The following is a 13757-nucleotide window of genomic DNA, read 5'->3' as shown; positions in this document are numbered from 1 at the left end:
AAAATTAACTACTTTTTTAAAGTGTTTTATTGGGTGTCAAGCACATCACTGAATCCTCAATACCTGCCCTACAAGGTAAGTAGTAACGTTTGACATATGAGTAAACTGTAGCTCAAAGAATAAGGAACTTGTCCAAAGTGACACAGCTAGTAACTGGCAGAGGGTTCTTTTGATGAAGTTGGGTATCAGTTAAAATTGTCCTTGTAAAATTAGTTCTGCATCATTATATAGTAATGTTAATAAATGCTTACTGAATTCTGTTGTGTGCCAGATACCCTTCTAGGTTCTGGGGATACAGTGTTGAAGACGACAGAATTCCTGCTCAAATGAACTTCAGTTTCAATGAAGAAGTTATATTGATATTTGCAATGGATGTGTGGGCAAACAAATATAAAGAATTCAGACAGCACTAAGTGCTAAGAAGAAAATATAGTACAGTAAGGATAACCATGGAGGGGAGTCAGGTCTCTGCAGAGTGACATTTAAGCTCAGATCTGAGTAAGATAACAGGAGCCAGCATTAAAGGTGGGTAGGAAGAAACAAACACCCCAGTGCAAAAGCCCTAAGTGGGAGAAAGTCTGGCAAGCTGGGGAGCAGGAAGGAATTCCAGTGTCTCTGGAGTTGTAGGGAATGGAATCGGAGATGGTAAGAACCAGAAACCATGGGGCCTCATAGGCCAGGTAAAGGTAATTGGGTTTTACTGTTAGTGCAATGAGGAGTCACTGGAGAGTTCTAGAGGTTTGATCTAATCTTTGTTTCAGAACGAACTTTGCTGGCTCTATGGGGAAAAAGGATAGTAAGAGGGGCTAAGTAGGAGATGATGATGGATTTAGCAAGAATGGTAGCAACAGATCTAAGAAGGAACAGTAACATTCAGGATCCATCTTAGAGAGAGAGCCAACAGGTCCTGCTGACAGACTGCATGAAGGAGATGAGAGAGGAGAGGTATCAATGGACTTCTAGTTTGTGACCCAAACTAAGTAGATGGTTGTGTTTTAAAAAAAGGCAGTTGGTATTTCAGTCTGGAACTCAGAGGCAAGGATGAGGAAGAAGATAAAAATATCTAAGTCATCAACACACATATGGTGTTTAAACCTTGGGACTGAGTGAGTTTACCTAGAGAGAAGGAAGATAGAGAATATGTTTGAGGCCTGAGACACTACCTACACTTAGAAGAGAAGGCAGCAAAGGAAACAGAGGGACTGACCAATGAGGAGTAGGAACATCTAGGAGTATTTTGCCATGTATTGAAGCTTTCAAGAAGGCATAAGTGGTCAATTGTGTCCAATACGAATGAAAAGATGAACAAGGTGAAGGCAGTGAAAGGCCATTGAATTTGGTAAGAACAAGGACTTTGGTGACCTTCAGAGAATTATTTCAGCAGATTGACAAGAGATGGAAGACCTAACTGGATTTGGTTCAGGAGAATAAGAAGGAAGGGAAGATGGTGAGTATATACAACTCTACAGAGGGTTTTACTTTGAAGAGAAACAGAAAACATGATAAAGGGAGTTCCCATCGTGGTGCAACAGAAATGAATCTGACTAGGAACCATGAGGTTGTGGGTTCGATCCCTGGCCTTGCTCAGTGGGTTAAGGATCCAGTGTTGCTGTGGCTGTGGTGTAGACCTGCAACTGTAGCTCTGATTCAACCCCTACCCTGGGAACCTCCACATGATGCAGCTGCGGCCCTAAAAGGCAAAAAAAAAAAAAAAAAAAAAAAAACCAACAAAAAAAAAACCACCTAAGATTTGGATGGCAAAATTTCATTTGGACTTATTTCTTGCCTGTTAATAGTATAGGCTGTACCTGGGCACTACCTCACCATTTCCCTTCTGAATTTTTTTTTTAATCCTTTAGACATTTCTTCCATCAGGAGTAACACACCAAACTTTGTTTTCCAAATTTCCCTTGGACAGCTAATTCATAGTTTGCTATTTTACAATAAATGTTTTAGAAACCTAAAATGAGAGAGCTGTAAATGTAAACTATTAAAAGAGCTTAGAAGTTCCTGCTCTGGTGCAGTGGGTTAAGAATCCAACTGCAGGAGTTCCCGTCGTGGCGCAGTGGTTAACGAATCCGACTAGGAACCATGAGGTTGCGGGTTCGGTCCCTGCCCTTGCTCAGTGGGTTAACGATCCGGCGTTGCCGTGAGCTGTGGTGTAGGTTGCAGACGCGGCTCGGATCCTGCGTTGCTGTGGCTCTGGCGTAGGCCAGTGGCTACAGCTCCGATTAGACCCCTAGCCTGGGAACCTCCATATGCCGCGGGAGCGGCCCAAGAAATAGCAACAACAACAACAACAACAAAAGACAAAAGACAAAAAAAAGAAAAAAAAAAAAGAATCCAACTGCAGTCCCTTAAGTCACTGTGGAGGCATGGGTTCGATCCCCGACCCAGAGCAGTGGGTTAAAGGATCTGGTGTTGTGGCAGCTGTGGCTTGGACTCCATCTCTGGCCCAGGTACTTCCATATGCCATGGGTGTAGCCATTAAAAATAAATAAATAAAAATAGAAATAAAGGAGCTTGGAAGTGTCAAACCTAGTTTTATAAGGCAGAGGCCCTCAACTAAAATAGAAATGAATGGTATTTCAAGGAAAATCCTAGCATACCTGTAGCAATACTAAAGAAACTCTCCTGGGATTATTATCATGTTGTTTTCTTGATGTAACTTAACATTTACAGTAAAGGTGGTAAGTTATTACTGTCACCATCCTGTAGTAACATAGTAAAAGCTCCAGAGATGAGGCTATAAATACAAAACACAACTAAAATCCCAGTATGCATATGTAGGCTTTTATTAGGGCAAGCATTTCCATAAATATAAAGATCTCTTTAAAACAAATAAATGTCCCAAGGATCTTCATTAAATAGTTATCCAAAATGAACAAAAATTAACAGAACTATAAATGCACATATTTCAGCAAATACAAGTCTTCTGAAGTTTTTTTAAAAAACACAGACCTAGTTACTTTATTTCCAAATGAGTGACTAATAATTAATGTGAAAATATAATTAATTCAGATGATACAAGTGATACCGTACCTTCTCAAGGCAAAGAAATACATTTGATCTAATATTCTGATGAATCCCATTTAATGTTGTGAAGTAAATTTTACTGGGCAAATTTTTTTTTTTTAAATCTCACCTAAAACAGACATGATCAAAAGATAGACATCATATATAAATAATTTAAAAATATTGTCTGGCACAGAAATGTAAATCATCATACGAATATAAGAAAATACTTTCAAGCAAAGGGTTGTTAAAATAGAGAACAAGATATTCTGAAAAAAATGAAAAATCAAGATCATGAAGTAGTGGCAATATACTTATATATCCCTGTAAGTATATATAAATATATATATTTCTAATATATAATAGACACCAAAATGCTGTAAGGAAAATGAAGAGAACTATCCTGAGGTGGTAGTGACAGAAGGCAGAGGTAGCATTAAAAATGCAGAGATGTAGCAAATTAACTTACTACTTTCTCCAAATAAAACTAAGACTTTCTTGGGAAAATTTAAGCACCATTAGCAGACACACTTTGCTTGTTCATGAAATGCTTTGTGTTTCAGTGGAAAATTATTTCAATGGCGAATATGATGTAGGAATCAGAAACATATTTTGCTGAGACACTAGGTAATTGACACTTTCCCGAACTGGAAAAAAAAAATCATAAGGCGGCATGTAAGGTTATTGATGAAATCAGATTTGTTCTAAGAATAATTCGTATCTAGAGAAGTAGCTCACCAGCTGCCACGACCCTGGGATCCTCGTGAGACTGATGTCTCCCGGCTGCACGACTGTCTGCACTCTCGTGCCACCAAAGAACGTGAACTGCAGGAAGAAACCACAGATTGTAAAGCCTGTGCCATTACTACAAATAAGGAATAGAGAAACACTAATCAGCAACTGGAAATCCTATTCTTTAAATCAAAGTAGTGAATATCAAAAAGGTAACATGAATGTGTTAGTATTAAGATTTCAGAGGGGTCAGAGATTTTGGAAAGAAATTTATAAATTAACTAGTCAAACTGATGTTATAGATGAAGAAACAGAAGCCTTTTATTTTAAAAAAGATTATAAAAAAACATGTTCACTACTAAAAACTGGCTGATTAAAAAGAAGAAAATAAAAGTAGCATAATCTTAACCCCCTGGAGAAAACCTCTATTAATATTTAGTGTATTTCTTTTAAAAGAGGAGTAAAATAAAATTAGGGTATTTTATAGTAATAGATTTTAAAAATCCAACAATGAGCATTTTCTATGTCATTGATAGTAATTTTAATGGCTTGGTGAATTCCTCCTTACACATAACTTTTTATCCCAATGTTTTTTAAAAGTTTTTTTATTATAGTTGATTTACTATAATGTTCTGTCAATTTCTGCTGCACAGCAAAGGGACCCAGTTACACACACACACACACACACACACACACACACACACACACATTCTTTTTCTCACATTATCCTCCATCATGTTCCATCACAAGTTTCCCAATCTCTTATTGCTATACTACTTAAAATTTCACAGTATTCTATAAAATACTGAAATAAATGTTCTTGTACTTAAATTCTTTAAAATTTAAAAATAATTATAATGTAATACATATTTCCAACTTGAAATTTTAAATTCCTGGGTGAAGATCAGATGCTCAGCTCTGAATATGTTGGGTTGGAGATGGCCACTGGACATTCAAATAAGGAAGTTTGAGGAGCCAAATGGATGTAATGAGTCTTTCAATATTTTATTAGCTACTCCCAGTCATTTATCCTTCCTGATTAACTTCACATGCAGTTTTTTGGAATCTGCCACACAAAAAAGTCTGAAATTCTCACTATAATAACTTTCAACTTTAAAAGTTAAATGTCCCAAATAGATTTTTATTAAATAAAGGTATATAAATTTATCTATCTGCTATATATATTTGAAGTGTTAGAAAGTCATTATCATGTGTAAGCATTATTTCTAACATATATTAGAAATAATATAAATAATATATATATAAATATATATGACATTTTGGTCTCCTTTTTCTCATGTTATTCACACACACACACACAAACGACATAGGAAAATAAAGACCAAAATGTTAATAGTATTAACATTTAGAGTTGTTAATCTCAGTAGAAAATGCTCCCCTCTTTGGGCATGTCCTATAATTTAGTATTTGCAAAAATATATTTTCTTGTTTCATTCAGAGACAGTCTCTCAACCCCAAATAATGCTATCTTTAAAAATCAGTAAAAGTATATAGAGAGGGAAAAAAATTTTAAAATAGATATTTTCTTCAGGCTATTTGCAGCTTTTTAACATCAGTTTGATGTATCATGGAAAAACAGCAGCTTAGCATTTGGAAAAGACTTCATAAGATGTTAACTTTCTAAATAAATAAGATGTAAAATGGATTTTTTTCAACCCTTAAAATAACAAAAAATCAACATTTGGCACAAAAAATTAAAATAAATGCCATAATGGAAAACAGAGTCAAAATGATTGGAGGAATTAGTAGATCACCAAGATAGGAAGATGCTTTCAACTTCATAGGAGAAATGCATAATCATACCTCTGTTGAGTGCTCCATATTCGGTGTGGAAAACTCCAACTAGTTTTGAGTAACCTAGATCTACATGGGCATTAACTGCCCTTTTAAATGCATCACCCCACAGGGCTGGCCCTCCTGGTTTCATCTGAAAAATAACCAACTCATAGACTCCTAGAGTAGGGAAAAAAACAATTATTTTATAAGATATAGTTAAGAAATTTTTAATCAGGTTAGTCTGTTTCCAGTTTAAGGTTAATCTACATATATAGATTTGGAGGATCAAATGTATAGAAATGTTTATGTATACATTTTTAGGATTTCTTTGCATTATTTTTCTCTGCTTTTATGTTTATAAAGTCCTTCTCCGTAAGCATGAGTTGTTAAGCTTATCATATAGAACAAAGAAAAAGGAAACTATATTCAACTATTATCCAAAAGAATTTTAGTCCATAAAATTAGTTATTTAAAATATTGAGAATATGATAGAATTAGGACTTTTGAGCTGCCTGCACCTACACTTTTAGATAAGAAATGATTAAGAAAATTATGTTCTGATCTCTGTATTTCCTTCCTCTTTCCAACTGTGAGAGGAAACACTTTTTTGTTCGTATAATTTCACCCTATAAGACTCCATTTCTAATAGGAATACCCAACAAACAATGGATACAAAGTGATGTCTTAGTTTTTGAGGGAAAAAAAAAATGAGAGAGATAGTCATGTTGTTTCTAAATATCCAGGCAAACAACTGAAAAGCAGTTTACCTGCTGGTCAGAAGTGTGGGGCAGGCAGAGAGAAAGAAACTAGAGGACAAGTAGATTAAAGAAATAAAATGAAAAAAGTACAAATACTAAAGAATCATGAACAACACAGAGGCAGAGAACCTAGACTTGACACTGTTCTAGAAGCCTCTAAGTTCATTTAGACAGTGTGAAGGCTGAGGGGACAGTCTAGGTGGATAAGGATCCAAGTAAGACTTTTCGAATCTCTTGTAATTTAAGATACAGTACAAAGTTGGGATTGTGGGGGAAATCAAATAAAACAAATTAGTTTATGCTTTTTGAAAATCTGACTCTTGTTTAAAATAAGGGTGAGGTAAATATTTCCTAAGTCAGTAAGAAAGTGAAATCAACCAGAAAACACATTTTTTTTCTTTTTTCCAGCCACATCTGTGGCATACAGAAGTTCCCAGGCTAGGGGTCCAATCATAGCTGCAGCTGCTGGCCTACGTACGCCACAGCCACAGCAATGCCAGATCTGAGCCGCATTTGCGACCTATGTGGGAGCCTGTAGCAATGACAGATCCCCAAGCCACTGATGGAGGCCAAGGATCAAACCCGCAATTCTCACTGACACCATGTTAAGTTCTTAACCCACTGAGTCAACAATCAGAACTCCCAAGAAGATAAATCTTTAATAATTACTTTCAAACTGAGAAATAAAAAATAACAACAAAGTTAAACTACTGTAACACAGCTGAACAGTTTAAATTAATTCATTCCCTCCAGAAAGTCTTATGAGCAAAGACAGAACTAAGGATTTTAAGATTAACTGTAATTTGTGTAAAACAAATACTTAACTATGACAAAATAATACTCATTATCATTCACCTACCTGTATGTGTTTTCCATGTTCCAAATCCCCAACTTCCCAACCTTTACTTCCCATGTCCATTTTGTATACTTACACCTAAATTTTAAGTTTTTCGAAATTGCAAAAACATTTCATTATTTAATGCTCATTGTTTAAATAATAAATTTGAACTGAGCAAAGAGCTCAAATGTATTTTTATCATTGTAATCATAATATATTCCTTTTTTCCCCCCTTATGGAACATTAGTTTTTATAGCTTAAAGTCTTTAGTATTTTCTCCATCAAAATTGAAAGTGATTAAGAGGGAAGGACTTGGGAGTTCCCATTGTGGCTCAGCAGAAACGAATCTGACTAGGAACCATGAGGTTGTAGGTTCAACCCCTATCCTCACTCAGTGGGTTAAGGATCTGGCATCGCTGTGAGCTGTGGTACAGGTCACAGATGTGGCTTGGATCCCTTGTTGTTGTTGCTGTGGTGTAGGCCAGCTGCTATAGCTCTGATTAGACTCCTAATCTAGGAACTTCCATATGTCTCGGATATGTGCCTAAAAGGCAAAGAAAAAGAAAAAAAAAAAGAAAAAAAGAGGGAAGGACTTACCTTCTTTAGGAGGTTTTTCTAATTTGCACCATGGCACCAGATAAGTAATTTCAATCTCTTGTTTATAAATATGAGCCAGATTTGGGATGAGAAATTTTTCTTGCCATTCCTTATCTTTGGCCACAGCTTCCCCCCGAACCTGAGATCTATGAGCAAAATTGTCTATGAGAAGAAAAGGAGTAAGAAAAAAAGAGATGTTCAATTTGAAGCATCTGTACTTTTTATGGGTTTCATTCAATTCAGCAAGTGTTCATGAGTACACATAAGGACACTGTGTTACATCACTAGAGATACCAACATAAGTACATGTGACACCTACCTCTAAGTTGCTTGTGGTCTAAATGCAGGGTAGCAATGTAAACAACTAATGTAATGTCATTTAATAATGGGTGTTAAGACTCCAGTACTTAGTAGGTAGTTTGAGACTTAGGTCAATTACTGAATCTTTCTGTGCTTGTCTCTTACTCTATAAAGCTGGGCTAATGATACAGTGTCAACATCCAGAGCTGTTGTGAGGATTAAATGAATTAGTACATGAAAGGCTCTCAGAGCAAAGTTTGATTATCGAGTAAATATTTAATATATATTATTTATCCTTATTAGTTTAGGCCTTAAAATTATAATATCAGTCTAGAGAAAGATTATTTTTATTTGGTAATACTGGTGGGGGATAGTCAGGTTAAGGTACAACTGATTTAAACATAAGTGAAATTAATTTGCTTTTTCAGCCTCTTCTGTGAAGAACTAGCTTCCAAAGAAATAGTGCTGATTCTCTTACTTATTGTCAGCCATTCTTCTTACTCAGTACTATTTTTCCTGTTACTCAACCAGGTATATACATTTCCTAACTTATAGGCTTTGCAATAATATATTTACTATTAGAGCCTCATAAGACTAACGGTAAAGAGTTTTCTATGGTTCATCTTGGGGATAAAGAATAACATCTGTCATAGAGCTTAAGTAAGTTATATCACAGCCTTACTAGTAGTTATTTTTATTAGACATAATTCTATTTGTTATACATTACAGCACACATTGTGTTTTCATGGGGTTTGTTCTGTTACAAGTGGGAAACCCTCAAAACTATGACCATGTTAAATACAGAATGAGCTCTGTTCACATTAAAGTACATGATGACTATCAAGTTTGGACACTTGACAACCAGAGACCAAATGAAACTATCAAAAGTTCTTTGGATATCATCAAGTCCTATACAGACTTCAGAAAGACAAGAGGCTGGAGTAACAAACATTCTGGGGATTCCCATAACCTGTTTGTTATCTACTAAACCAGCTGAAAGTCAACCTCTGTATGGGGGGAACTCTGATTGCTTTGCCCTACTTCCCTAGTGCAGCATACTGACAGTGAATTCCTCGAAACCTCGGGGTCCACAAATGAAACAAGTGGTTCCCTAAACTTAACAGATTATTCAGCCTCAGAGTTGGGTGGATGAGAAGTTAACACTTATCCCCATCAACCTCAACTACCCTAAAGCCCCTCCCTGTTTGAATTGTTTCTACCGAAATCCTGATATGCAGCCACAGATTCAACAAGAAAAAATAATTCTCCCTTCCTTTTATGATCTTAACCCACTTGGGCTCTTGCAATCACTGCTTTTAATTTTTCATAAATCATCTATGAAACAAACCATTCTATATTTTTTTCCTGAGCATTAAAGGCTAGTTCACAATTTCATGACTTGAAATATGAGATGTAACGTTTCCCCAGTAATGATACATAGGGATTTGGGCAAAGGGGAATTAGAGGTACCAGCAGGTGGAGGAATCACTGAATTCATTTTTCTTCTTGTTGTTGTTCCTCTTTTTAAAAGTTTAATTTAACCTGTGTGTATTTACAATGATACAGATTCCAGGTCATGCAACATTTAACAGAATGAAAATCTATACTGAATACTTCAGCTGGAAAAATCATACCATACTTCCAAATGTGAAACACTTTATTCATTCTGCCTCCAAATTCTACAGTCCAGAATCCAATCAACTCAGAGTGAGCTGTCCGAAGATGTATGTTTTTCTTTACCTCTTCCAGAAACTCATTCATCTTTGAAGGTTTAAGGCAATAAGTACGAAACTCATAGAATGTTCTATCATATTGTCTGGGGCCTGTAGCAAAAGATGAACATACCTGAAGAAAGAGAAGGAAAATTTAAATATGTTGGGACCTTAGGGTTTATAACATTATAAGCAAATCTGAATCTGGAAATAAGGGACACTCATTAGACTCATTACCCATGTTTGTATCTCTGTTGTCATCTCTCCTTAGAATTTGTGTAGAGAGATGTTAATAAAGATAAGTACTCTTAAGTGTGCTGAATATACAGCTACTGTTTCCACCAGGAGTCCCTTAGCCACCTTCTCATGAAAAGTTAATCTTAACAAGGCACTCGGGTCTTACTCGGGTCTTACTGAGAGTCCTTTACCCAAGAACTACAATTAGGATTCTAGGAGTTCCCGTCGTGGCGCAGTGGTTAACGAATCCGACTGGGAACCATGAGGTTGTGGGTTCGATCCCTGCCCTTGCTCAGTGGGTTAACGATCCGGCGTTGCCGTGAGCTGTGGTGTAGGTTGCAGACCCGGCTCGGATCCCGCGTTGCTGTGGCTCTGGCGTAGGCCGGTGGCTACAGCTCCGATTCAACCCCTAGCCTGGGAACCTCCATATGCTGCGGGAGCGGCCCAAGAAATAGCAACAATAACAACAACAACAACAAAAAAAGACAAAAAAGACAAAAAAAAAAAAAAAAAAGGATTCTACTAAATTACAAATGCTTTACCTTATTTAGCCCATATTCCATTTTTAGTCAACACTCCATGTGTTAAAGTTATGCATTTAAGTGAATGCTGTAAAAAATACAGGTGTTTTGGCAGGAATAATGGAAATGTATTTACCATAAAAAAACCTTTTTTAAAAACAGAAATCGCTATTCAGGTCAAAGTATTTTCCAAATTCAATGAAATAGATCACTGGTTTTATACAAAATAGGGCTGGAACGTAACTAATAATAAAAGAATCATAATCTAGTAACATGGTGGTAGACTGTATGAATGCTCTAAAGGATACATCAATGGGTAAGAACTGTCTGCATCATCATTAGGTTTAATTACAGAAGCAATGTGGAGTCGGTGTTTAATCTCTCCATGTATACCAGGTTGATGGAAATATCCCTTAAGAACTATTAGTTCTTTTTGTATTAGATATATGTTCACTATGTAAATTTTTGTTCTGTTTAATCTCTAGAGTTTTAGTGAACTTAAAGAAATGCCTTGCCAGAAATTATCCACTATGTGAATCTGTGTAAATACATATATTCACAAGTACACACACACAGTGTTATGGCATTTGTGTTTATTAGTCCCATTTTATGGTAGGTTTGGTTGTCATGTACCAATATAAGCATATTAATCAATCAGAATTATCTATTCCAAGTTTCAGTACAGTCAAAGCTATACATAAATGAAACCAGTAGGCTCCTTTCTCTGACATGTTTTTGGTTTTAACACACAACTGCCTATATATTTTACTGTGTATGTCAAACTTATAATTATCTACTTGAGTCATTCCACTAATGAGCCCCTTTGAGTTACGCTCCTGTTGCCCAAGTATCTAAGCTTAAAAGGAAAGCAGATATTCCCACCTAAAACAACTAGAGGTACTCCTACTTTTCATGGACATGCTTTTTTGTGTCATTTTAATCAAATCTTAATAAACAATGGCCTGGTATTATGGTTTAAGAAATATTATAAAATATACCAGGAAATGGGCCAGTGGGTTAACTGTAACTGCTTTTTTAGTTGATTATCAGGGAATTTGTATTTGCAAACAAAAATGTGGTTAAGGCACATAATTTTGTTATCTTTCACAAGAGTAAGAAACAGTAACCAGGAGAGGTTAAACAGCAGTGAGGTAATTGTTATGTGTATGGAGAGAGGCAATTTTTATTGCAAGCCAGAAACTAGAACTATGCTGGGGTGGAATCATGAGTGCTTCATGTTCGCTCATCTTCAAGTTAGGGTTCATTTTCAGCAGCAATAACCTCCAATTCACCTATAAGAGAGCATTTGATCGATATTTAGTAAAATCAAAATTTAAAATCAAGTTGTAAGGAACAATTCTTTGCCCTGCCCCAGCAGAGATTCAGGATAAAGACTATATTGCTAATCTAGAGTGAAGGTAAAACCAAGCAGGACCCTGTGCAGCTCCTGGCAGCGTTCTCACTTTCTCGTTCATAGGGAACAAGTTTCTTCCCCCAAGACCCTCCCTGAGGGCAGCTGCTAATCAGGGAAGGTTGAAGACGCAGAGACAAGGGAGAGCAATCAAGAAACAATAGTGCAGCCTAGGGCCAGGGGCCTGGTTTCCCCTTAAGGGATACAGGTAACAATACTCTATTGGAGCTCTTCTGCAGAATTAAAACTCCCCCCAAAATGGAAGATTTTAACTACCTGAGGAAGCATTCTCCATTTGGGAGAGAATGTCACAATTTGATAACCTTGAGAACTACAAAAGCTCAATCAGGAGAACATCTGAGGCCAGATTAAAGGAATACAGGCCTTACATCAACCCTGATCCTTACCAGCAATCCTGTCCTTGAACCACTGCTATATATAACTCCTTACCACATCCTCCTGAAATGCCTGTACCCCTCTGCCTGGCCAAGCAATGAAGCTATTCTCTTCTCTTTCGCCCAAAACTCTGACTCCAAGAGATTCAATTTGGCTTAGATGAACAGAGGCTGGGCTTTGGCAACAAAGGGGCCTTTATCGCTGTTCTTTAGTCTTCACAGAAAGTCAGTGTCTATGTAAACCCCCTTCTCATCCTTTCCCTTAAGAAGTACAGACCTAGACCTAAACAAAGCTCTAGGTTAGATTACTAGAATAGGCCCAGACAGTTCAAGAATTACTCCACTACAGATGCAAGAAAAAAGTGTCCTGCTGCTGTTTGTCTGATTGTGGCAGCTGAGATTGAATGGGGGCATACAGGAAAAATTGTTTCGTAACTCATAAATAACCTTGTGAACATAAAAGCCTACTCTACTTCAAAGAAGAAATTGAGTTTACCAGAAAAGTATTAGAAAATCATTCCTCTACACCCTTGCCTTCTGATTGATTCCACTTGTAAAAGCCTAAGGATTAAGTCTAGTTAAAGGCAAGCCAATGATGAAAAAAAAGCTGAATCACAAAAATCTATTTTGTACATTTCTCATCTAACTTTAAAAAAGGCTGCATCACATTTGCTAGCAGCTTCCTGACCCTGTCTGACGTGGGCACCTTTCGCAGGATGCCCGACCATCCTAAAGGGTGAAGGAGAAAAAAAGTTCAGCCAGTCTCTGGCAACAGAACTGGCCTCCCTCTTTTAAAGGATTTACAAAACTTCTGAGCATTTTGCAAAGAACCTCTAATAGGGGACTAGAGTGGGATGGATGGTCAAAACACAAACCAATGGAGAGTTCCAGAGTCTGTCGAGGCCCCAGTGCGATGGGTGTAAAGGCCAAAGCCGCAAACACGCAGCAGCTGGGCTCCAGGTGTCCTAGGACGCCTAGGCTAAAAACACCCACTGTCACCACGGCCTTCCAGCCACCGGAGGCAACAATAGCAGCGGGTCTTCTCCCAACGGCTCCCGTCCTCCTGCTGCTGGCTCCATGGTCCCCGCTTCCAGGTTCTGGGTCTTGCTACAGAATGTGGGCAGCACCACAAGGCTCCCACGTCTGAGCGGTCCAGCCGGAAGGTGCAAACCCACCGAGACGCCCTTCCCTTCCCCTCCCCTTCCCCCTGGGGACGTTTTGGGCGCGTCCCGGCGGCAGGTACCTGAGGCGCCAGCGTCCGCGGGGACAAGGCCCTAGCCAGGCCGCTTCGGAGAGCAAGCATGGCGCAGCTTGGAGGTCTGAGAAGGACAATGGCCAGTATTCGTCCTTAAATTCCTCCTCCTGTGGCTTCCGGACTGGCAGGCGCAGCGACTCGGCGACGGGCGGATCAGGCTGGGGGGGCGGGGCTCGGCGGCTCAGCTCC

General features: G+C 37.8%; 1 protein-coding gene across 2 annotated transcripts; it reads right to left on the bottom strand.

Annotated features, from left to right (window-relative positions):
• LOC100739365 (protein NipSnap homolog 3A-like) lies at positions 2772 to 13757 on the bottom strand. Of its 2 annotated transcripts, XM_013993723.2 has the most exons (7): positions 13557 to 13728; positions 10529 to 11799; positions 9672 to 9882; positions 7738 to 7899; positions 5572 to 5721; positions 3754 to 3840; positions 2772 to 3662 (listed from the first exon to the last, which is right to left on the bottom strand). In XM_013993723.2, the coding sequence occupies exons 2-7, from the start codon at positions 10547 to 10549 to the stop codon at positions 3586 to 3588; spliced, it is 708 nt and encodes a 235-aa protein (XP_013849177.1). In that variant the 5' UTR covers positions 10550 to 11799; positions 13557 to 13728; the 3' UTR covers positions 2772 to 3585. The 2 variants fall into 2 exon arrangements, with proteins under 2 accessions (XP_013849177.1, XP_003480606.1); XM_003480558.4 differs by lacking the exon at positions 10529 to 11799 and having other exon boundaries at positions 13557 to 13757.

Source organism: Sus scrofa, chromosome 1, assembly GCF_000003025.6.
Source record: "Sus scrofa isolate TJ Tabasco breed Duroc chromosome 1, Sscrofa11.1, whole genome shotgun sequence".
In the NCBI taxonomy this organism is placed as follows: Eukaryota; Metazoa; Chordata; class Mammalia; order Artiodactyla; family Suidae; genus Sus; species Sus scrofa.
Note: the sequence above shows the minus strand (reverse complement) of the source record. Positions and strands in the feature narration are given on the sequence as shown.